Genomic DNA, 25,764 nt, shown 5'->3' with positions numbered 1-25,764 from the left:
CCCTTAATATAGGCAACCCGGTGTACAGTCCAGCAGATTAGCGAATTTTAGTAGTTCAGTACATATGTCCCTGGATATAGGCAACCGAACATACAGTTCAGCAAAATAGACCGTCCCATAATATTAATTTTATATTGTGTACATTTTGAGTATTGTTACATTACCTATTAATTAAAAAAAAAAATCTATTAATAAAGAATTTAAAAAAAGTTGGGTACACAGTTGTATTATATGTATAACACAGCTGTTGTATGTTTCACTTTATGTGTAGGTACTACTCAATTATTTTTAATGTTGAATCAGAGACCTATCAGTTGTAGTAGAAATAAGTAATAAATGTGTACACTTTTGTTTTATTGTATTTTAATGTAATTATTAATTGTGATTAAAAGCTAGCATGTTTCTTTTTTTTAGGTTCTACTTCTGCTGTTACTGTAACTATTTTTATTATAATATAAATCATTCCCAATTTTTTCATAAAAAAAAAACAATATCCCATGCAAAAGGGGCTGTTGTCCAACGAATTGTTTTCTCTTCACAAGTCTTTATCCGGCAATAGATTCACTTTGGAAATTAAATATGTGTTTTATATGTGCCGTTTTCCTTGCTCTAATATAATATCTTTTAGGTATAGCAAATTATGTTAATAATACATCTTCTGAAAGACAAGATTGATGACAAACGTCATAAGCTCCTACCTGTATATTTTATCTAAATTACATAATACGTGAGATGCGGTAAAACTAATTTATACCCGACACCCAAATTCTGATATCGTCAACTAATTTAGGTAACAAGTTAAAATAATGTTTTATTTAAATAGTAATATAGAAAACATTAGTGGGAAATTTTAATAAAATAACTATTATTGTAAAACAAATAATATTAAATTATAACTCGTGTAACATTTGTTCCTAACAACGCGTTATCATTTTTTAGAAGAACTGACCCAACTCGTTAAAAAAAACAACAAAATTGTCAAACTAAAGCTGAATCTTTTTCTATATATATTATTGTCTTTTAGCCAGAAATGATATTTTTTTTGGGATACACGCATTGTATAGATATTATATTTACATAATAATTGTCACAGACTTTGGATGAATCCAGTTTTCCAATCCTGCCCCAAGTTCTTTGTTCCCTCCGTAATAAGTATACATATACAGGTTATACTGATATTTTGTAAGGAATTTGCAAGTATTACTGATAAACAAATAAAAAAACTATAAAAGCTCAGAGTAAATACATAATATTTAATTTCATTTTTAATTATTTTTCATAATGAAATTTTAAAAATGTATTCAAACAGCGTCACCGTAACGTAAAATAAAATGCCGAGCAAACAGTCGGCTAAATATTTTTATTATACTTGATCGATGAATAGCTGTAAAATCGAGTAAAGCCGCTATCGAGTGACAACACAAACAATCAGTTTGTACAAGTAAAATTTAACATAACGAAACAATATATTTTGGAAGTGATCGAAAACAAACTCCGAGTCCACAAACTTTACGAATGCCATATAAGGTAAGCACATGATTTCTGTTTTTTTTCTTTATGTATATATATTATATAGGTAATAATATATTTAATGTTCAAGACATTTTACAATAAATATAGTTTTTACAGCAAATGCTCGCGACAGTACAAATGTGTGCTTGTATTGTTTCTTATGAATAAAAAAAAAGTTTTAATCAACATTGGCACAATGTCGATAAACGTGTTTACGTCGCCGATACAAATTGAACGTGTAATAATGAAAATAAACCCGTTCTGTAGTCTACACCGCGTACTTACAAAAAATGAAGTTTGTGCTTTGAAAGTAAAATAATAATTAATAACAATCCAATGAATACACTTTTGAGTGAGTAATAAAAAAAAAAATAATATAAACTAAATATTAGTCAACATTTATCATCGATTCTCTGCCTTGACCGACTCCGACCCATTTAACTGGAAAAAAAATATATATAATTGTAATACAAATTAAACCACGATCAGAACAACCTTTTTAAGCATAAGCCGTTCTTGGTTCGGTAATGTTACATTACCGTGCAGGTTATAATAATTGAAAAATAATCACCTGGGACTTCGAGGAGTTTTGTGATCGTGAAAACAAACTGTTTGGCGTTTTCGGGTAAGTCGTTAAAGCATCTTATACCACCAATATTGGCTTTCCAACCGGGCAAAGTCAAGTAATTAACCTAAAAGAACAAATAACCAATTACACACACACTGACGGACGAGTAGTTTTTTTTATGTACGCACTTTGATAGCTGACAGTTCGGTCAAACTGGACGGATAATAGTTGAGCTTCTTTCCGTTCAACACGTATTCGATTCCAATATTCACTTCGTCAAATTCGTCCAATATATCGAGCTTAGTCAAACATATTCTGTGAGTGGAAAAATTAAATGGAATTTCATTAAAATAATTACATTGTTAAACAATAATAATAATGATAACGTTAATACCGTTACTACAACATTTAATTTAAATGTTTTTTTGTTTTTAATTGGTTTTTTTTTTAAGTACAGCAATTAGGTTTTTACCAGTAAAATGATTACAATATAATAACGACGTACTTAGTATATCCGTTGACCATCGAAGTATATCTCAGTAGTGGAATATCCAACCATCCGCAACGCCTTTTACGTTTGGTCGTAACACCGATTTCGTGGCCAATCGTCTGAAGTTTTTCGCCAATTTCCTATTGATAAAATACAATAATTAATTTTTGTTTTCAAATAACATTTAAGTTATTACTAGGAACAAAAGAGAAATATTTCTATTTTTGTTTTTTAAGATATTACATTAGGTATTTTTTTCTAATAAATTGTATTATCGCCAAATAAGATGTATTTTTAAATTATTAATTTTAGGTATGACCTCCTGGTGGTGAAATTATAGTTATAATAAAGACATAATGAAGAACGGAACATTTATTCCTATTATGAATGTGTTTAAATAAACAAGAATATAATTAATTGATTTATCTACGTAAAAAATGAAACTTAGTAAATATAAAGAAGATTTACAAATGTTAAAATACCTCACAACTGTCCATCATTTAAAACAACCTTTCCTAAAACTAATACTGCCTTTAAAAATATATCTACGTATGGTACACTCAAAAGCAAGCGGAGAAAGGTCCTTTACAGACAAAATGTGAAAAACTATTAACAGTCATCATTGGCCAACTAATACTCATCATCTATATTATGTATTCAAGATGAAGTAGTAAGGGTCATACATTGATAAGTCTCACAGTTTACAAATTTTCAAAACTTAAAACAAGAAAAAATATTGTGTTTAGTTAAAATAAATCATTGTTTTTAAATATTAATTTTGTTAAATAATATACCATGTATACATTACTTAACTAACTAAATTGTTTATTTATTTATTTTTATTTGCGTTTATCATTTAAAAAGTAAAAGTACAAAAAAATATTAACTATTATCAAAATATACCAAAAATGATTTAACATTTTTTTATGGGAGGTTTTTATTTAGTTTGAACAAAATTGCGAGTACCGTTTTTTTAAAATTTAATAAATCTGGTCACTCTACAGCCTTAAGTGTCAATTTTTAATTCGGTCATGAAAGTGTTATCGCTAATTAACTAATTAAGTGAAATGTGTAGCTGGAATTTTAACGAGCATTATAATATGAAAATTAGAAGATTTATTAGTCGGTTGAGGTTTCGTTCGAAATTGTATTCAAAGAAAAAATGAACAATTACGATAAATTGTCAATCGCTTCTCACACACTAAGAAAAACTTTTCCAGTATTAATAAAATTTAATCCAGGGAGAAAAACCACACTCACGTCTGTCAATTCGGTTGGAAACGGACCGTCACCAACTCTGGTTGTGTACGCTTTAACTACTCCGATAACGTCGCCGATCGCCGACGGCGGCAAACCAAGTCCTGTACAAACACCTCCTATGCTACAATTTGATGACGTTACATACGGGTAAGTACCTAATAAGTCGAAAAAATATTATGTAAGTCAGCGTAATATTATTAACTTTGAAAAATAATTGTTTAAAAAAAAAAAAAATTCATAACAACCGAAATCGATATCCAACATAGCCGCGTTGGCACCTTCTACTAATATGCGTTTTCCGTCTTTCAAAGCCGTATGCAAATAACCGACCGTCTCGACTACCAACGGTCGTAATTCGTTGGCGTAGTACTCGTATTTCTTCAATTCTTCTTCGGGATGCACTACTAAGCTCGGGAACATCCTTTGATGTATCTCGACCAAATTGTAAAACCTACACAGAAATGTTCAATGTTTATTAGTACACAAAAAAAGCCAAAAGATCATACGGAATAAAATTTAAATAATTCATAATTGCCGTACAATAGTTAAGTATTATAATATTGCAGTATCGTAAAATCAAACATCAAAAGGGCGTTCATCAAAAAGATAAAAAGTAAAGCACATTTATAATTAATGCAAATTTCCTTTAAAACTGAAATCGAGGCATTTACTTTGCCCTACTACGAACAAGCCGGAAACTTAGCCGTGTTTGGTAGTTCCTTAGAAAAAAAAAAAAATCTTTAATCAGATCTCATTCTAGGTCAGTAGAATTTAACTAGTTCTCTTTTTAGTTTCTCCTAAGAAACTAATTTCGTTTCTAGATTTTTTTATTTAAATACAAATCTTAAAACTTGGAATTCAATTGTTTTTTAGTTTAGAAAATTGCTCCTTATATAAAAGTTTTAAAAAATTCTACTTCATCTGGACACAATAGGGTTTAATGAATTTTATTTTTTACCGTACATTCTAAATAGGTAAAGTCTTAAAAAATGTAATTTGATAAAGTAATAATGATTATGATAAAAACTCTCATCAGACTTAGATTCCCAATACTTGAGTTTATTAGTAAAAATATTTTCATTCTAAATAAAACTAGACCGGAGATTGTTTCCACAGTAAAAAATATTGGTTGATTTGTAGATGAACATTTGTTTTTATTATGTTGTTTCGATGGACACAATAGCAATTACCAATTATTTTTTCAAACGTTTGTGAAACGGACCAGTGATTTATTGTGAAATTTAAAAACAAATAAGAATAGCTGTTTATACTGTATAGAGCAAAAATGTGATAATATAAATAAAAAAAGTATTCATTTATCATAATGGCTTTTTTCAATACTAACTTTTCTTTAAACGTATTAAAATCGCCAAGCAAATCAGCCAATCTAAGACCATTTCTGGTAGCTTTAGAAGCGTAAGTTGGTCCGATACCTTTCTTCGTTGTTCCCAAAGACTTTTTACCCTTTTCCATTTCTTGGAGTCCGTCCACTTGCTTGAAAATAAAAATGAAAATCTCCATTAATCGTTATCATAACAGAACAAGTTTATATTACAAGTTTGTATTTATTTTTCAATTACGGTTGGGAATACAAAAAAAATACATACCTGATGAAAATCGAATACTAGATGAGCACGATCCGAGATCAACAGTCTCTTCTTCCAGTCCACTAGTCCTTTCTTTTCGTTTTTTATGCATTCTTCGAATAATCCGGGAAGGTGAATTACTACGCCATTACCTGTTTGACAGTTAAAAATGAATTTTTTCAAAAATCTTAGCCAAAAGGTGTACTTAAAGCCTAAAAATTAAAAAAGTTTATCCCTTTAAAATCGAGAAAAACCTGACAACATTTTGCACATTTTATCGAGTTGAAATTATGGCACGCTTTAAGCTTTTGGAAAAATAATCTAATTACTTCCAAACCTTTGCGGGGTATACTACCAGTGAACCCAAAAAAATCGAATTTACTCTTTCCATCTATATAGGGAAAGAAATGTTTTCTTTTATGCAATTTCAGTAGCCATAGTTTACATAGACTTTTAGTCCAAAAATTATACTAAGGAGACCTATTGTGGACTTTTAACTTTTTCTATGTAAAAGAAACAACAAAAATAAAAAAAATTAATAACAAAAATACTTATAACATAAAGCATGTAAACATTGTAACTCAACGTGAAAATTTTGATTGACTCTTCTTTTTTTACTTATTTGTACACTGTAGTTAATACGTATAACACTTTTTTTAATAACAATAGTAATTTAGTAGATTTTCGTATTTTTGAAAGAATCATATGTGTAACTGCATTTTAGACTTTCAGTTTAATTTTCAGACCAAGTTTTAAAAATGTTCTCAAAAAAATTGTAATAGAGAAATCTCTCTTAGGAGCAATACATTTTTTTTGGTTTGTCAACGTTTATCATTAGTAAATTATCTAAAGAATATTCCATACAGTTATGGAAATAATGACTATTATTAAAAAAGTAATTGTGCACTGTAGTTTTAAGATTAAAAATATGTAAACTTTTTGGGGCGTTTTTCTCAATATCAATTGGAGAGGATTTTTTTAAATGTTTAGCCAAATAAAGTACCTTTTAAGTACAATCTATGATCTATATAAATGTAACATGAAGAAATCAGATCAGATGTTCAACAAATTTTTTGATATAAGTTCCTTACCAATAATAGATTTGCAATTAGGGTTGATTATGCCACTGGGTAATAAGTGAAAATCAAATTCCTTGTTGTCCACCACAACTGTATGACCCGCATTGTTTCCACCCTAAAAAAAAAAAAGAAAAAAACAGATGATAAATTTAAATAATAATAATAATAATTAATTATATATTTTTTCTCTCTCTTTCGTTGCACAACCATTAGCATTTGAGGAGAACGGAGATCCATTAGTTATAATAATAAGTCTACCTACATTTTGTAATGTTGTCATTTGTAAATGTGATGATAGAACAAATATTATAATTATTCTTAAAAAAAATTTTCAAGATAGCATTGAAAATTACATTAATAAATTTAAGATATAATTTGTGTAAAATGTTATGCGTGCAATTAATAACCATAACTCATAAAAAAAAAAATCATCCAATAATAACTAGACTCGATAATGATATTGGGCCAGACAATTTACAACTAACAATATCAGTATCAAATTCATGTACATTTATATATTTATGTGTATATATATTAATATTATACATACAGAGTGATTGATTTACCTAAGAAGTAGCCTTTTTTCCAACCCAATTAAGATTCTAATTTTTTTTTTTCATTTATTTGTAGACTTCCTGACAGTTCCATTAGCTTTCCCCTTATCCATTATTTCACAAAAACGTCTCATACTACAAACTTATCAAATAAATATTTTACCTATTTGATATTTTTTTTTTAAGACAATTTTTAATTGTAATTTGTGAAAAGATTATGTTTTCATTTTAATAGAATAATAATTGTTTTGAACTGTTTTGATAATTATGTGTATTATATTGCTAATTAATTAAGGTGATTTCTTTTTTCTAATGAAAAAAATGTTTCATGTTGTTTTGCATTTTTAAATGATTAGGTTAAAGTACATTTTGTAAGCTAGTTAAAGTTTCCAATCATCCTACGGGCGGGCAAGCTGTTGTAAATAATACAACAGCTTTGTAATCATCAATTTTTTTTCACTAAGATTGTTATCTTTGTATACATATTTTGTGTGTATACATTGTTTTTTATTTTATTACAGCCTATTATTAAATTAAGGTCCAAGGTACAGTAAATACATTAGTATTTAATACAAATTAATTGGATGTATGATTATCACTATCTTTAGTACTATTGTAAATTATAAAACACGTGATTACTCATGTTATTGCAAACAGCACGCCCGCTGGAAAGTTAAGGTCATTAACTTCTGTTAAACGTTAATGCTTTATGACTCAAATTTTATAATATTTACTGATTACTTTTTATTAATAGACAATATAAAAGACATTTTGTAAATTAGTTAAGATTTTAAGGTCATTTTCTTCTATTAAAAGTTAACCTTTTTTTACCCAAATTTTCATTATTTACGATTTAACATTTTTGTGTAGAATAAATATGTAAAAAATTCCTTTTCTATAAATAAAAAGTTTTTATTTTTATTTAAAAAAAAAAAGGATTATACTGATAATTAAAAATTGTTGTTTTGATATTAGTCACACACCATTCCGTTTAAATTAAATAATAAGTTTTGCCAAAAATCAAATAAAAGGTCTGAAAGCTTTGCCAATTAATTTAAAAACATAGTATTTATATATAAATAATAGCAAAAAAAAAAAAAAAATTAATTATAAGAGATACTGGCTGAGTTGCAATCTCCCAGTGCATACATACAATGTAAACACAACGAATCAACAAAAGGGAAATAAATATTTGTTTGTTACGCACCGTACCAAGGTACCTGTCGTATTCAAATCAAGGCTGAGGACACACAGTAGCCTAGTGACACGGTTTACAAAATTGGCTTCGAAAGTTTGGTCGTGACAAATTTTCAATGACAGCTATTGACATTGTTATAGTAAAAAAAGTATATTGTGTGTGTGTATAAATAAAACCCAGGTTGAACAGGGTAATAGTAAAAATAAAAATTTCAAGCTAAGGAGGCTCAAAGCCAAAATCTTGAATTTTGGCACAAGATAATTATTATTTTTTTTTAGCCTAGTGCAATTAACAATATAGGTATATTATCTTTAGTGGAGACTGAAAAATGGTGACATTGGGGCAGCTCTCGAGTTTGTTGATGGTGTTTTGGTAGAATCTATGCACAGGAACTCGACAGATGTAAGCATCCACTGTTAGCCGTTAGGTACAAAGTACCAACAGGTAGCAGTGTATATTTTAAGAAAAAAAAACTTACTTGACTAAAAAGAATAATAATAACTTTAAAAATTAAAAAAATCAGCCAAAAATTTATATTCTGTATAATTGTTAGCGCGTAACTTATATTTACATAATACTGTATGGATAAAAAATATAAACTACGTTTTGTGCAACTTCCCTATTCGAGTTTAAATTGATACATTGAGCACATTTTATTTTAGAAAACATACAAAACAGTATAATATTATACTTATCGTAAAACATTATCATCGACATATTGATAACATTTTATCTAACCTGTAACACACCGCTTATCAATGTATACCTCATAAAACTTCTTATCAGTGTACCAGTTACGAGTTAATATAATGTGTATATTATACTGTGTCGATAGCCCTGAAAGGGTTAAGGGATCCAGTGCTGAAAATTGCAGTCACAAACTATTGTCAAGTTGTAGGTATTAGACATTTAAGTATTACCAAAAAGACATTCCGGCAAAACTATAGAATAATCGGATTTTTTTTTTTTTTGAAAAAGAAAGATTTCTTAGGAATATATTACGATAGTGATTTAATTTTTGATTTTATTACAAAAATCCAATTAGAAAAAAAATATGTTAAATAGAGTTATTTTCAAACTCTTATTATGACGTAGGTAGATATATAGTTAAATTATTGAAAATCATGGCCGTAAGAGGACTGTTATAAGTAGAGTTGGGCCGATACATACACCGATACTCGATATTGGTGGTACCTACCTATTGGTTTTTTTTGTTTTAGAAAGCAGATACCAAAAAAATATTTTATTTATAATTTATTTGCAAACAACACGTAAACGATGGTGATCCTAGTATCATTGGGTATAAGCTGTGAATTATTAACTCTAAATGAATATAAAATAATAATCAATGGTAGGTAATGTGTAATATCGATTTGTGTTATAGTTTGATGGTTTTTGCCAGAAAAAGTTGATTTTATAATATTATATCGGAATACCTATTGGAATAGTGATGGGAATCTGAAAATCAGGATTTTCACAAAAAAAAAAACGCTATTTAAAAATCATATGTGTTAAATAATTTTACAATATAAAGCTGCGTTACCTAAGTAAAATTGTTTTGATAAATATGTAAAAATAAAACAAAAATCACCAATAGCATTTTATAGACAAAGTTAGGTTTTTTTTTTAAATTGTTATCAACAAATTTCATTTAGGTACACATCTTAATATTGTAATAGTATTTAATGTTTATAAGATTTTTTGAAAAATCCGTATTTTCGGATTCCCATCGCTATAGTATCGTATATCGGTAAAAAGCGGTATCGGCCAATTCCTAGTCAAAAATTCTTCTCGTTTCGAAAAAAATTATCAAAATCCAACCGACTCTCTACGAGTTATCGTTTTTCGTCAAACACGTTTATTGCTTTGATATAATAGGTATATTCTACTTTGGTAGAGTTGATATTTTCACATAGGTAAATGCCATTCCAACACGGAAGGGTCGATAATAATTTATTGTTACCTGACAGCGGCACACGAGATCCGCGTTCGTAGCGAGCATGTCGACCACCTTTCCTTTGCCTTCGTCGCCCCATTGAGCGCCCAAAACCACCGTCACTTTGTTGGCCTTGCCCGCAGCAACACGAATCCCTTCGCCACCGCATCCGTTGACGGCCATGGTTTTTTTGATATGTTGGTTTTTTTCTCGTTATAAAATATAGTATAACACACCCAGTAGAGGTACCTAGCGAGGAGTGTAGGTGGTAATATCGGTGGTAAACGGTACAGACGCGATCGGTCGACGACGAGGGGGCAGTTGTTATTTTGCCGGGCAAAAACGAAATGGAATTTTTTTTTGCAAATGAAAAAATACAAGAATAATATTTGTATTATTTAACGCAAAAAAAACCTCACGAGAACATCACGAGTTCCGTCCGACCGGCGGCGGAGGTCATTGCGATAATGGCCACTGCACGCGGCCCAGAGACAGACATTGGCGCGGGCGCGCCGTTCGCAAAAGCGGTAAACGGCGGTATTATGAAGAAAAAAAAATAAAAATAAAAAATAACAGCAGTGTGTTATACAGAGGTATTATGAAAATTATCGTGTCGTCGTCGTTTAAAATAATATATTATACAATTATTATATAGCGGAGGCGGCGGTGGTGGTGGTTTGCCGAGGGCGGAGACTGCTGAATAATAACCGCAAAAAAATCAACGACGCACGGGCGATTTGACACGGGACGCCGACGGGGCCCGACCGACGACCGACCACGAGCTCCGACGATCGGGTTATACGCGTAGCCTGTTGTTGGCAACAGCATTCAGCAGTTGTTGGCTGTTGCACTCTCTGTAAACCGCGTATTGTCGGTGTATACGGTTTAATTATTACTATAAAAAATTATAATATGGAGCACCCACTGACGACCGGCTCTGTCTCCACCGTCCACGGTACAGAAAGTATATTATACATCTATTTCGGTGGCGCAGAGTTGCTACTCTTGCCTTAATAACGATCCCACAACCCCCGGGAAACCAACCCAGAGGCCTGGGTACAATAATAACATAATATTTTTTAGTACTATCGTGTCGTAGTCACACGGTCGTGCACACCGGGCCAAGGCTACCGGCATGCGCCAAACCGTTGTGGGTTATTCTGTGATAACATTATTATGGTTTTTTTTACTGATAAGGAGCACACCCTTAATCGTGACATTACCCGCGGACCGGAACCGCATTGCCAACATAAAACGATTCACGACAATGTCGCCAACGCAACGGCGCGAATCGACGCCCGCCAAACCGGCTCGTTCAAAATTATAGTAACTATAATTCGGCCGTCGGGTTAGACCCAAATGAACAAAAACCGCAGAGGCACAATTATTCATACTTTAAAACACCGGTTTGTTTCGTTTAATGGCTATATTATTTTTAATATATAAACGCGAATGTCAAATTTGATAACCGGAATAAAATCTATAATGTCTTGTGATTACTGATTTCAGTGACTCATCTAGGTCCGACCAGTATACTTATAACATATAGATGAACGCTATCGATAGATAATAATAATTTATTGACTTGTAATTATTTCAATGCAACTCATAGTGAGATGTAATTATTTTTTTTTTATGCACAACACTTTTTTTAAATTAAAATTTAACGCACATAAAAAACAAACTGCACAATTACAGTAGGTATATTATTGTCATAGTGTTGGTTTTAGTTTAGTTGAGTTTTTGTTTTTAGCATAGTTAAGCACGGTTCATCGATGGCACTGGTATTGATCATATTATTATTTATTGTTACTATTATTATTATTATGGTCTAGTTCATGGATGTCCAGGTCAAGGATTTTTTTCTCGATAGCCCGTCTGAGTAATCTGTACAATACATAATAGTTATCAGTTATGTATACATTGAATTCTATAACAATTTCTGAATTCAGTGTTAATCAAGTTGACTTGTTCATAATAATTTAGCCACTACAGTCTACACCACTACAATTGACCGCAGTGTTCATTGTACATTTTATCAAAAGATTATACATTTTTTTTTCCAAAGAATCAATGCTAATCCATTGTTATCGAAAACCTGTCGCGTACACCTTATCTATATAATATTATGTACCTAATTGGGAAATGTTAAATAATATGACCATGAAAAAATAGTTCAAACAAATTTGGCACTTAAAATTGTTTTTTTGCTCTACAAGTCATTAAGTTGTTGTTAAAAAGTATGCTCAAATAAAACAAATTAACATACTTACCTAGTTATAGTTTTTATTTTTAGATTCAAATGTTATATTTAGCTGTTTAATAATCTATTAAAGTTTTAAAATTTACTCTACAAACTATAATAATTATTTTTTACTCTTATAATATAGTACCACAAAATTATTCATATATTAGGTATTTTTAATTCCTTAAATTGTTATTTTATGAAAGCGACTGTTTTTTTATCAAGTAATAAAAGTGAAATGTAGTAAAATTAAAAAAATTAAAAAATCACCTTTCATAATCTAATTGCTGGCTTTATTGTTTTATGGTAATTAGGCACCTGTATAACGTTAGTATTAGGTTCCATATAATATAAAATGGTAATTTATAGTAACATAACAATGTGAAAAATAATGCGAAGCAGATAAGACAATGTACTACGAGTTTAACCTTTAGCAAAAGAATATAATATGTATATTATGTTTTAGCTACACGAAGAGAACTATTATATTATTATGCTAAAGCCGCGTTTTTCTAGGTATTCCTTGTTAAATGCAAACGGTTTATCTTTATAACGGTTATAAACTGTTATTATAGGCAGTAAATTGATTGATTAATCATATTATACTATCGACAAATTACTTATTGCCGTTACCTAATCGTAATTATTAGAATAGAATCATAAAAGTATAGCAGACAATGATAAAAACATTTCCAGCTATTATATACTTGTTTAGTAAAATACAATTTGGGGTTTTACACATTAAAAGTTGAAACTTTCGTTGTGTAGAACGGATTTTTAAATTATACAAAAATTACAAGTATACATAGAAGGTATAGTTAGAAGAAACTAGGTACCTATTTACAGTGGGTATATTATAGTTAGTACTTTTATGAGAGTTTAATAGTTTAGTAAGTGATTTAAGTATGTAAGTACACTATTTTGTAAAACTAGCTATTGTTTTTATTTCTAAATTTATGAACTACGATTTGACAATAATCATCCAGATTTTTAGATTTTTATTCAAAATAAAATAATCAAATTATTGTTTTATAAATAAACAATTTGTTTTTAATTTTACACTTTGGATTAAATATGAAAATCCGGATTTTAGTCCTCCTACTCTTTTTATTAATTACCTACTTGTATCATTTTTATTGTTTTAGTTTTTTTTCCAGATACCTAAATATTATATATTTTTAATATCTACGAGTTATCTTGTCTTGGAAAATACAAAATGTAAGGTGATTGTCCTATCGTTATTATTACATTTAAAGGGTTAAAATAATTTTAATTGTAGATACCACCAGTATAATATATTAGGTACCTATTTGATTTTCCTTAAAAGAACAGAATATTGTTGACCATTTGACATTATACTATATAACCTAAAGATGGACAAACAGTTCTATCATTTGTTTTTCATCAAAATGTTAAGTACCTTTAAAATATATTGAATAAAATCATTGTATTTTAAAATTTATGAGTGAAGCCTCCCACGAGTGGGTTAACATTACAAACGAGGAGTAGGCTAGAATCAAAACTCACATAATTAAAAAATAATATTTTTCAAAAAACGCAAAAACCCAATTTAAATTCATTTAAATTACTAAGCAAAACTTTCAAGGCTGAATCTAGACCGGTTTTGAAACAAACTGGTAAAACATTCGGAGTAAGCTTCAAAAATCCTATAAGGCAGTGTTGCAAAGTTATTTTCTCATTTTTTGGATCATGCGAGTTTAAAAATTTAGGCATACTCACTTTTCCCTTGTTTTTTATTTTTCTAATCATTCATTTATTTACATAGACCTATAAATAAATGGACCGATGTAGAGAGAGAGAGGACCGAGGGGCGATATCGTTAAAAAAGAGATTTGTTAGGTATCCCATGGAAAAATGGTAATATGATATTAATACCAGATAACGAATTTTGTTTACTAAAAGTGTCTACTAAATTTTATTTTAATTTCTAGTTTTAATTTTTTTTTTTCATAATTGTGTAATAATGCATAATTTGTACTATTAAAATAATATGCAAACGTATATAGGGAATAAAACCCTAGTTGCAAGTTGCAACTCTGAAAAGACCTAACGGCTATTAACTGTTTTGCTTAGAGCTTATAACAGGAATACAAATATTATTATATTTTTTAAATGTATCATTAATTCAGTTAGTTATAACCTTAATTAGTTATCCTCAATCGAGGCTATTATTATTTGTAATATTATTATAAACTGTGATTTTTTTTTATATTTAACACATATTAGGTATAGCTTAAAAAAGAGGAATTGAAAAGTTATTGATTTTACAATAGCTAGTCAAAATTTCTTTAATTTAGATGCAGATCTGTGAGGGATTTTCTGAAAATCATTTTCACTCTCCAACACACCTAATAAGTAATAACTATTATTAACATTATACTTAAGTATGTTGTCAATTTTTTTCAATTTATATTTCTTGATATTATTATATTATTACATGATAGTTTATCAATAGTAAATATTGTCTCTTGAGTTTGTAAAGGAAAAATGTTTTTCAAAACATACATACACGTTTTATAAAAAGTAAAACAGTATTTTCATTGATAAAATTTCAATGAAATTATATATATATTTTTTAAAGTATTTAATACCGATATATTATACCATCTATTTAAAACAATACATCATAAAATTATGAAAGTATTGGATAGGTACCCGACAATAAAATGAAATAGGTACCTACATTTACTTAAATGTATTTTAATTAAATACAATTAGAAGTTTAATTAAACACAATAATAAATAATAATTAAATATTATTTAATATTATTAAATATTTTTCCATATGTGTGTATTAGTAGTACTTAGTTTTCATATATTATAATGTATAAAAAAACTTGTTAGGTGTAATTTTTTTCCATTTGGCATTTTCGGTGTAATGGTGTATTCGGTGTAATGGTTTATTCGATGTAATGGTATATTAGGCGCAATTAATGTGCGTGGAGCAATCGAATTGTCCCCTTTGGTCGGTTCCGTTTTATTGATTACAGTTTTATCAACAATGTGCCGTTCAATTGATAACAGTGACCGTACCATAACAAAATATTATTCACTTCTATAGTCCGCTGTTCGGCCGGGCCCTTGTTTTCAAATTTCAGCCATGGGTAAAACAAAAAAAGAAAATCCGGGTAAGTTAAAGTCGTTTTTCGTTACACTATAACAGTTTGTCGGTAACATTGAGTACGTTCAATGCTGATTTTAACCGCCTAACCTTATTGTGTTGTTTTCTCGTTGTTCAGGATTAATCGCAAACCGTTTTGTCGTGTTCTCGTTATAATGTATATTTTTTCGAATAGCTTTGCATACACTTCGGACCGTATAAAAATCTATTTTGAAACCAACGAATTCCGTTGGTCATAGCGAAAAGTGTTAATGATCATTTTCGCCAAAATTCCCCGGTGAGTGAAATGAAGGAAATGGCGGTCGGACAAGACAGATTGAGGCATTGTTGTGTGCGACAGAAAGACAACGTTACCTATTGGGGTAAATGTTAATGGCGTAAGTGAGTGACTGTCAGCCTTTGAATGAGAAAGATTAAAGGAAAATGGAAGTTACTCAAATGAAATGTTGAAATATTAATGCCGTTAGGCGTGCACTTCATCTTGAAGAAAGGTTTTGAATAATGTGACGCAGTGGTAAAAAGCAGACTTGGTTTCTAGAGGTATTGGGTTTGATTGTTACTACACGGCAAAACAGATTTCCGTAAAATATTAGTTTCGATATTCTTGTGATTGTTCATCTATTTCTTATAATATGAAATATTTACAGTAGAATAGTTAAACGTATGATATAAGGAGGCGAGGGGCATCGATAAAAAAACTTGAACCAGCTGGTGAAAATTGGTAAACAACTGGTTCTAACTGTGTTGACAGTGTTAAAAAGTAACGACAAAAAAATGTTTTATGGGAACACACAAAGATGGTAACTTAACCAAAAACAACGAAGTGGGCAGATGGTATAAATAAGCAGAATGTGTGGAGTAGATGTAATAAAAAGTATGGGTAGTAGAGAACAAGTTAGAAATAAAGAAATGTAGAGCGACTTACAAATTGATTGACCGACCACATTATTATACAAGAAGGTATATGATAAAAAAATAGTGACAATTTTACTTATTTATTAACACAACAACATTGTCGTTTAAGTAATAAAAATAATATTATTAATATAGTATCATTAATCTTATGAAAATAGCTTACCACATAGATGCTGATCAATAAAACTTAAATGGTAAGCTCGTAATTTAAAAAAAAGCCATGGAAAAAAGACAAATTAATCATTCTTAAACGAAAAAGTTTGTGTAAAATATAATATAAAGTGTAATCTCTTTGAAGTATTTTTATAATATTATATGTATCTTTTTTTTTTTATTACTAATTATTGATTGTTATTACTTGAATAAAGTTTGGTCAATGGAAATACCTTGTAATTGAATTAAATTTTGGCCAAAAAATTCAATCTTATTAAGAGTGTAACGAGTTTAGTTGTTATAATGAGTGAACCACAGTTGATAAGTTCCAACAAAGGGTGTACGAAATTTTGTTGGATGGGACATATGTATGTGCTTAAGCACACAGGTAAAACGTTTTTGACTTGGAGATGTTCAAAGTCGTCGAGTATAAATTGCCCAGGTTTGTAAGAAAGTGTATTTCGATAACAAATTATGATGTAGGACGCTTTTGTTAATGGAATATGCATGTACCTATCGTACAGGGATCATCCATACTTCGTTGGATAACACGTCGCCTAGGATTGTAATACCACACAGATTATCGCATAAACCTGACCAACGGGAGGTCGACAAAGTTGTAAAAAAGGCAGAGATTAAAAACCAAGCTAGGAATAGCGCGATAAATCCGGTAGAATCGTTTACTCAAGGACCGTCACTAATAGTCGAACAAACCAAGACAAAACTTAATTCTACGACAAACGATTTAATTTCAGGTATTATAAGCGAAGTTTTACACAATATAAACAATTTTTAACAGTATGAAAAAGCAGATTTTATTTATATATTTAATTTTGTAATTTTAGATGAACAATGCCAACCAACAGGTGAAAGAAGCTACAATGACTACTATTGCACAGTTGTTAGATTGATTGGGCATACGCAGATTATTGATTTTTGAATTTAAATTGGTTTATTTTTGATTGAAGTCTTTATTTTTCATGGTTTTTTTTCACTACATTGGTTTTTTCTATAGTGTTTTATTTTTATTTTGTGGCTTTTTTCCATGGTTATTGTTTTACCACATTTACAGATTAAATGCATGTCTGAAACTCAAAGCTAGTAAGGATTTTAAAGATGTTTTCATTTTTTTTTGGTTTTTTTAATTATATTAAATAGCTTATGCTTGGATGACTGTTATAAAAAAAATTACATTACGTTATAATTATTAAATTTATTGTTGGGAGATTAGACAACTCTGAAATCTGTTATCTCCAGTAATTCAATTTTTTCCCCTTGTTATTCATTCGATTGTTAATTCAATAATAAAATTCATGAAAAATCAATAAACTGATACTAAATAGTATGTAGTACTATTATTGTTTCTTTTATAAAATCATTCCTGCATTAATTATATATCTATAAGGTTGACTATATCAGTTTGCATAATTAAATATTATTTATTTTACAAGTTCTTATAATTAACAGATTTAAATAATACTTATATTTATATATTATTTCAAACAAAAAAATTTCCACTAAATAAAATTATATTGTCTATAATGCTAAGTTTAACAGTTAAGGTGTGAACTGCCTTGTGGTTTTTATTATAAGTTAGTGCTTAAAATAATACATAAGTGGTTTAACATAGAATGGAGTAGTGTTTAATACTCCTTTCATGTTTATTTACCAAAACTTTTTTAAACGTAAAAAAGTTTAAAAGTGTGTCTCTTAAGTTAGTTTAATTTAAGCAATTGTGTAGAATATTGTAAATATGTGTTTGTGCTTAATTTTTTAAGTTTGTATAACATGTCACATGAAAAGTTTTTTTAAAACACTTTTTTACTCGTTAATAATTACCGTTATGTGTTTATAGAAAAAAGAGGCAGAAAACGAAAGAAGGACGAGTTTGATGAAAATTCGCTTGGCTTAGACGATCCAGTTCTGTCGGCAGTCAACGAAGAGGGTACGTCTAAAAAAAAATTATTATATTATTTATATTCACTTTAACATTCTCGGTCGACATTTTCGGTATAAACTTAAAAAGTCCATTTCCATTTAAGATATAATTTGTTTGATTACTGTTTTATTTATTTAATACAACTATTTGTTCAACGTAAAAGCTTTATAAACATAAAAAGTTTATAAAAGACATAGGTACATTACTATTTAACTTGGCTCTAAAAAAATATAAATATTGAGATTAATTTTATACAACAATTTGAAAATAACATAAACAAAATAATATTTTTAAAAAGAAATCACTGGGTTGATTATTTTCTTCTATTTATCTGCAAAAAAAAAAAAATTTGTCCATGGAATGGTTTACTGTCTAAAGTCTTTTATTTTTATATATTATTTACACATAAGAAATATATATTTAATGTGTTTTTTTTTATTAATTCCTAAAGACTTTTTATTTTGAATCCCAATTCTAATGATAATAATATTTATTTTTTAATTCTTATAGAAGGTCTTCCCAGTGCGGCAAAGAAAAACGCAGAAAATGAAATCAACACCGTTGAAGACGAATTTGGCGCCAAAGATTATCGGTCGCAAATGAATCTAAAACCCGATCACCCGTCTCGTCCATTATGGGTTGCCCCCGACGGTCATATATTTTTGGAATCGTATTCTCCGGTGTATCGACATGCTCATGATTTCATGATCGCCATCGCCGAACCCGTCTGTAGACCAACACACTTGCACGAGGTAACCACACCGACGACTAATATATATTTAATTTATATATAAAAATATAAATCTTTTTCCAGTATAAATTGACAGCGTATTCCTTGTACGCCGCCGTGAGTGTTGGACTCGAGACCAAAGACATTATCGAATACTTGAAACGTTTAAGCAAAACCAGTATACCCGACGGCATTGTAGAGTTTATTAATATTTGTACGTTATCCTACGGCAAGGTCAAACTGGTGTTGAAACACAATCGTTATTTCATCGAGTCGCAACATCCGGAGATATTACAAAAGTTGCTCAAGGATCCGGTCATCGGTTCTTGTCGTCTTAAACGTCTCGAGGAAACCGACGAACTCATTAGAGAAGAAAAGAACTTGAAAACGGCACACGTAATAATAATATAACCTTCCGTCTTGTTACCGGTGAAACGATTGAATAAGTTTGTTATTGTTTTTTTTCGTCGGTTTAGTTCCCGGGAGAGTCGTCGTCAAAGTATAAAGATGAAAGTGCAACGAGCGAAGTGGTGCCGAAAGACATCACGGACCTGTACGAGAAAATCGACAAGGTCGAAGAAGAGGAAGAAGAAAAAACACAAAATTTTGTTTCGTTCGAAGTACGACAAGAGAAAATCGAAATAATACAAAAACGGTGCATAGATATCGACACGCCTTTACTTGTTGAGTACGATTTCAAAAACGACAAAGTCAACAAAGACATTAAGTGAGCGATTTAAATACATGAAAATGCCACTTTTTTTTCTACAGGTAATAATACATTAAATTGAAATTGTTTCGTTTACAGTATTGATTTAAAACCACAAGCGACGCTAAGGCCGTATCAGGAAAAAAGCTTACGGAAAATGTTCGGCAACAGCCGTGCGCGATCGGGAATCATTGTGTTGCCTTGTGGTAAGATTAATAGTAATTTTTAGAATTTTATTTTAACGGAAGAATCCTTATTATACAAATTTCAATCAATAGGCAATCAAGTATACTTGTTGTTACCTAATGTATTTTTTTTTCTTAAGGTGCTGGAAAAAGTTTGGTTGGCGTTACGGCTTGTTGTACTGTTCGTAAGCGAGCGTTAGTTCTTTGCAATTCTGCAGTTTCCGTAGAACAGTGGAAGTATCAATTTAAAATGTGGTCAACGGGTATACATTTTTATTTCATTATTACACAATTAGTTCGTAGTCTATAGACAGTGACAATGGCATCGACTTAAACAATTATTTCACCAAAGCCATTAACAATAAAAACAAATTCAATCAATACTTACATTGAAATCAATAAATATCAAAAAAATTAATGCAACAAGACAATATTTCAATCTAGGAAACTCCAATTTTGCCTTTTGTTCAGTTATTAATTTATAAACATTTTCAGTTTGCAATACAGTAACATGTACAATATGTTGCCTAAGTCTTGCGCCAGTCATGCTTTACAATAACTTGTACAGTTATGATGGTAAACTATTTCTAAATGTAGCTTAAACACTGTTTGAATGACGTTAAAAGACTTAAAAACAATAAGCTAAACGCGACATTGGCGTTTTTTAATTTGATAAAAACAAAAAATACAACTAATGTTCAAAATTTAACGACAAGTTACTGACAATCAATTTTTTTATATTTTTTTTTCTCCAAAAAAGATTATGCGTGTTATAACAGTTAAAGTAGTTATCTAAAGTTTTGTTCACTATTTAATTTTACCATTATGTTAAAACTTTGTATTAGAAATTAAAAAATTAACCTACATTGGACATTTATAATATTTTCACCCACTTAATGATTTTTTTTTTAATTATTATTAAAAACATTTCTATATCTAACAACCATCCGAATAAAATAAATTGTATTTATTAAAAACACTTCATTAACTTGAGAAAAAAAAATGATTTACTTATTTATAATACTATTTTGTTTAGATAGTTTATATTTAATAAAGCCTATGTTTGCGCCACACGTTTTAGAATGAAAATATTTACGGCGCATGGTTTAAGGTGATATTTAGCAATCCATAATAACACATATTTCTTCACCAAAGTATATTTGATATTATAAAATACTTAACGATAAGGACTGTTATCATTTTATTAAAAAACGTAAACACCCAGTGCTGTGTGTTATAGTCAACTATGCACAGCGATAATTGTTTACCATTAGTTTTATATGGGTACATTTTATAGATATCTGGGAATTTGACAAGGTCTGTAATACTTAATTTTATCTTCAGCATCATATTATTTTTAGTAAACAAAATATTATAGTTGTCAATTATTTAGTCTCTTGGGTCGTATTTGAAATTATGTTCCGACCACTGTGCGAAGGGATGATAAAACCATGTGGCTCGGTTTTATTTTTAGTATTTAAATCCTATAAAATAATTTTAATCGTAGAACCTCCTTATATAAATATATATGTATATATTTTTTTTTTTACAGCCGACGATAGTTTAGTATGCAGATTTACATCGGACGTCAAAGACAAACTAATGGGGTGTGGTGTTTTCATAACTACTTACTCGATGATCACGCACACTCAGAAACGATCGTGGGAAGGCGAGCAGACTATGAAATGGTTGCAAGATCAAGAATGGGGTATAATGGTGCTGGACGGTGAGTAAAGCCTTGTTCTCACTGCTTTAATAATTTACCAACTTAACGTGTGTGTGAACGGACCACTTAAGTCACCTTTTAGTTAAATAGCTCAGTAAAATAATATATCTCGAAGTGAAGATATCTCTGTTAAACTTGATGAATATTAGGGTGGTCTTAATTGTTCTTGATAGTATAAAAGTAAATTAAAAAAAAAAAAAAATTGTCGGCTAATCCCAAGCTAATATTTTATAATACTTGATTTATTGTTATTAGTTTGGCTTTCTTAACTGGACTTGGGGTGCTTTAAGGTCTAGCTCGGTCGCCTCTGGAAGTTTGTTTTACTCTTTCTACACAGTTTCCTGCTTAGCGAGAATGTCCGATAGGACGGAGAGTAAATGCACACGGTTCTCATTATTGTACCAGACACCTTTAGGCTACTAAAATGTGTTTGTAGTCAGTAAAGCACTTAGTAAATACCGATAAAGTCTAAGACTAGATTTCTCTTTTGTCCACTTAAAACAATTGGTTTATTTTCTTGTTATTATATTTGTTATTTATTTAACAATTATTTTACGTTGCAGAGGTACACACGATACCGGCGAAAATGTTCCGACGCGTGTTGACGTTGGTGAAAGCGCATTGCAAATTGGGTTTGACCGCCACCTTGTTGCGAGAAGACGATAAAATAGCCGACTTGAACTTTTTAATCGGTCCTAAATTGTACGAAGCCAACTGGCTGGAACTGCAACAGAGAGGTTACATCGCCAAAGTGCAGTGCTCGGAAGTGTGGTGTCCCATGGCTCCGGAATTCTATCGGGAGTACTTGGCCACGAGAACGAGCAAGAAAATGGTGATTTAACCGTTTATCGCTGATGACACAGAAAAACCTCCCATGCGATAGGACTTGATTTTTCAAGAAACACAGACATTGAAAACATTAAAAGCAGAAATTTCCAATGAGCTATTGAAATGAATTTTAAACACCAGTACCAAAACCTCAAAATCATAAATTCGGCTCATGGGATGTTTTTCTGTGCCGATGACGTTATGTAATAATTTATAAAAAAAATTACAATTGTTGTTTTGTATTGAATTTTTTAGCTTTTCTTTGTGATGAACCCTAACAAATTCCGGGCTTGTCAATTTTTGATTCGCTATCACGAACAACGCGGTGATAAAACTATTGTTTTCTCGGACAACGTGTTCGCCCTCAAAGAATACGCATTGAAACTGAGCAAACCGTTTATTTATGGGCCTACGTCGCAGGTAATGTAATAAGTCTATGACAATTTTTTTCACAAAGAAGTACTTATGGTTAAACTAGGTATCCAAAATTTTAGTGATTTCTTGAACAGGCTTCTAGTGATTGGAAATAGGAGGAGGGATAAGAAAATATATATTTTTTAGACGCTGTCAATTACACATTCATTAAAATAATTATGCGGAACCCATAAGAGCTAATTTTGTGGGAAAATAGCGTTTTTGTTTGCAGTTATATGGGAATTTGCAATTTTTTATTCTGCCCAGTGTTGGGACAGTTGTTTTTTAAAAGGTTCCAGATCCTAGTAGTAGTAGGGTGGATACGATGGGGGTTGATTGTGTGTCTATAATAATTTACATGCATCATAACTAACAGCATAATAAAAATAATTTAAAAACAGATTTATATAACTTATAATATAAATACATTTTTTTTCCAAAAAAAAATTCATGTTTTAAACAAATTCTAATTTTGTCTTTAATTTAAGAAAAAATCAACAGGAAATCGGTCTAGCGTGACCATCATTATCGATTGATAAACTCTTAGAGCGCTTTGCCACACTTATGCAACCGATGTAACCTTTTTGTCCGATAACACTTGTGTGTAACAATATTTTTAGGCCGAAAGAATTCAAATTCTGCAAAATTTCAAGCTAAATCCAAAAGTCAATACCATATTTGTCAGTAAAGTGGCCGACACGTCATTCGATTTGCCCGACGCCAACGTACTCATACAAATATCGTCTCACGGCGGTAGTCGTCGACAAGAAGCTCAACGTCTCGGTCGTATCTTGCGTGCCAAAAAGACTGCCATCGCCGAAGAGTACAACGCATTCTTCTACACGTTGGTGTCGCAAGATACAATGGAAATGAGTTATTCGAGAAAACGACAACGGTTTCTCATCGATCAAGGTTACAGTTACAAAGTGGTAACCAAACTTGCCGGAATGGAGGAAGTAATAAAATTAATATCATGTCTATTGTACCACGGCCATAGAAGGTCGATTATCCACCGTTATCAGTTGTCCGCTTATTAGGGAGTAAATAACTTTTTTCATTTTTTGACTTGTGAAGAAATTAAAAACAAGTACTTTTTAAAATAAAAACATCATAATCTCCAGAAACTGTTTAAACTTCATTTTGTACCAAAAATAAATAAGTATAATATTTCAATATGACATAATTATTTTCATTTGTATAAAAACAATCAATATTTTTTAATTTCCTTAATTTTTAGTAGTTTTTGACGTTGTTTATTATTCATATATATAAAAACGTTTAAACCATTAGGAGGGAAGGAAGGTGGGGTTGAGTCAGCCAAACTCATCTTCTATGGCCGTGATTTATACTTGACAATTGTATTCATTACATTTAATATGTATTGTTATAATAACATCTCGTAAACTTTATTTAGGATCCGGAACTGTTCTATGGCAGTAGAGAAGATCAAGGTCTGTTGTTGAGTAAAGTGTTGGCTGCCAACGATACGGACGCCGACGAGGAACGTATGCCTTACGAAGGCGGCACTTCTTCTAAAAACTATAAGAAAATGTCCGGCAAAATGAGTTCCATGTCTGGCGCGGACGACGCTGTTTACGCTGAGTTCAGGAGAAACTCTGGCGTCAAACATCCGTTGTTCAAAAAATTCAGAAAATGAGTTGTTCGTTATTATTATTACTATTATTTTTTTTTTTTTATAAGACTGGTTGTTTAAATAATTTAACGTGTGAGTTAAACTTTGTCTTTTGTACTACTAAAATACTAATTTAAGTTCAAATATTCCAAAAATAAAATTACCCATTTAAATTATTTAAACAGACATCAAAAGAGACATTTGTTATATTATTTCATCCGTTAGCGATATATTTAGAGTAATGTCGATAATATAAAACCAAAGTAACGATAATTAATTAACGCTACAATTTTAGTTATGATTTAGCAATTTTGTGATTTAATTTAATTTGTTGTTTTGTTATACTTACTAGGCATACTTTGTATCTATTACCGTGACATATGTTAACGATTTAAGTCCGTTGTAGTCTGTCGATAGACTCACTTGTATATTCATGACCAAAACGCTTACGTCTACGTCAAGTAATAAGTAAGTGGCCGTTTATCATATTTTGTTACTGGCACTAAACCTTAAAACTATCAATATATTATTACAATGTAATATTTAACATAAATAGCATTCTATGAACAATTAATGGTGTGTTGTTTGATTTTATAAATTTTCCTCCAAAACACATTTTTTATTTAGAAAACTTAATTTTTTTTTTTTTTTAATTAGCGTCTCATGTGATTTATTGATAGACAGGCTATCCATAATGCAAGGGATATTATGTCTTTGTCATTTATATATTATGCAATGTATACTGGGTGATTGGTTAACTATGGACCAGTCAATAACTCAGAAGATATTAGACTTTTTTAAATTATTTTGTTTATAATTTTATATAAGCTATTAGTTGGGACAAATTTAATAAAACAATTTTAATTATAACCCCGTCCCTTATATGTTAAAATCTTATAAACTCGAGTTTCAAAGCTATTAAAGTTTATTATTTAGTAAGGGTGGAGAGTAGAGATGTTTTT

At 30.1% G+C, this 25,764-nt stretch overlaps 2 protein-coding genes across 4 annotated transcripts; one reads left to right on the top strand and one right to left on the bottom strand.

The window, feature by feature from the left end:
• Positions 1 to 1,233: 1,233 nt before the first annotated feature.
• LOC126847731 (adenylosuccinate synthetase) lies at positions 1,234 to 10,863 on the bottom strand. The gene is made up of 10 exons (XM_050588112.1): positions 10,211 to 10,863; positions 6,508 to 6,610; positions 5,438 to 5,568; positions 5,176 to 5,324; positions 4,076 to 4,281; positions 3,831 to 3,985; positions 2,586 to 2,710; positions 2,269 to 2,395; positions 2,084 to 2,204; positions 1,234 to 1,953 (listed from the first exon to the last, which is right to left on the bottom strand). The coding sequence occupies exons 1-10, from the start codon at positions 10,364 to 10,366 to the stop codon at positions 1,901 to 1,903; spliced, it is 1,326 nt and encodes a 441-aa protein (XP_050444069.1). The 5' UTR covers positions 10,367 to 10,863; the 3' UTR covers positions 1,234 to 1,900.
• A 4,601-nt stretch (positions 10,864 to 15,464) lies between these two features.
• On the top strand, positions 15,465 to 25,364 carry LOC126847745 (general transcription and DNA repair factor IIH helicase subunit XPB). 3 transcript variants are annotated; one of them, XM_050588138.1, is made up of 16 exons: positions 15,480 to 15,577; positions 16,854 to 17,080; positions 17,163 to 17,393; positions 17,484 to 17,504; positions 18,494 to 18,583; positions 19,088 to 19,329; positions 19,392 to 19,703; positions 19,784 to 20,034; positions 20,116 to 20,222; positions 20,342 to 20,464; positions 21,754 to 21,927; positions 22,491 to 22,759; positions 23,011 to 23,175; positions 23,790 to 24,125; positions 24,584 to 24,829; positions 25,155 to 25,364. In XM_050588138.1, the coding sequence occupies exons 2-15, from the start codon at positions 16,942 to 16,944 to the stop codon at positions 24,824 to 24,826; spliced, it is 2,703 nt and encodes a 900-aa protein (XP_050444095.1). In that variant the 5' UTR covers positions 15,480 to 15,577; positions 16,854 to 16,941; the 3' UTR covers positions 24,827 to 24,829; positions 25,155 to 25,364. The 3 variants fall into 3 exon arrangements, with proteins under 3 accessions (XP_050444096.1, XP_050444095.1, XP_050444094.1); XM_050588137.1 differs by having other exon boundaries at positions 24,584 to 25,364; XM_050588139.1 differs by lacking the exons at positions 16,854 to 17,080; positions 17,163 to 17,393; positions 17,484 to 17,504 and having other exon boundaries at positions 15,465 to 15,577; positions 24,584 to 25,364.
• Positions 25,365 to 25,764: the final 400 nt, after the last annotated feature.

This window comes from Adelges cooleyi, unplaced genomic scaffold (genome assembly GCF_023614345.1).
Source record: "Adelges cooleyi isolate 19-005CV unplaced genomic scaffold, UGA_ACOO_1.1 ACOO_flye_CR_arks_rails_tigmint_CR_PRNA_118, whole genome shotgun sequence".
Lineage (NCBI taxonomy): Eukaryota > Metazoa > Arthropoda > Insecta > Hemiptera > Adelgidae > Adelges > Adelges cooleyi.
The sequence above is the reverse complement of the archived record's forward strand: the minus strand, read 5'-3'. Positions and strand labels throughout refer to the sequence as shown.

Coding starts and splice junctions, on each gene's coding strand:
- LOC126847731 (XM_050588112.1), bottom strand. CDS start 10,366: ATGGCCGTCAACGGATGCGGTGGCGAAGGGATTCGTGTTGCTGCGGGC. Junction 5,325..5,437: donor TAGTATTCGATTTTCATCAG/GTATGTATTTTT, acceptor TTTATTTTCAAG/CAAGTGGACGGACTCCAAGA. Junction 3,986..4,075: donor TATGTTGGATATCGATTTCG/GTTGTTATGAAT, acceptor TCGACTTATTAG/GTACTTACCCGTATGTAACG.
- LOC126847745 (XM_050588138.1), top strand. CDS start 16,942: ATGAGTGAACCACAGTTGATAAGTTCCAACAAAGGGTGTACGAAATTT. Junction 17,081..17,162: donor GTCGAGTATAAATTGCCCAG/GTTTGTAAGAAA, acceptor CCTATCGTACAG/GGATCATCCATACTTCGTTG. Junction 20,465..21,753: donor ATTTAAAATGTGGTCAACGG/GTATACATTTTT, acceptor TTTTTTTTACAG/CCGACGATAGTTTAGTATGC.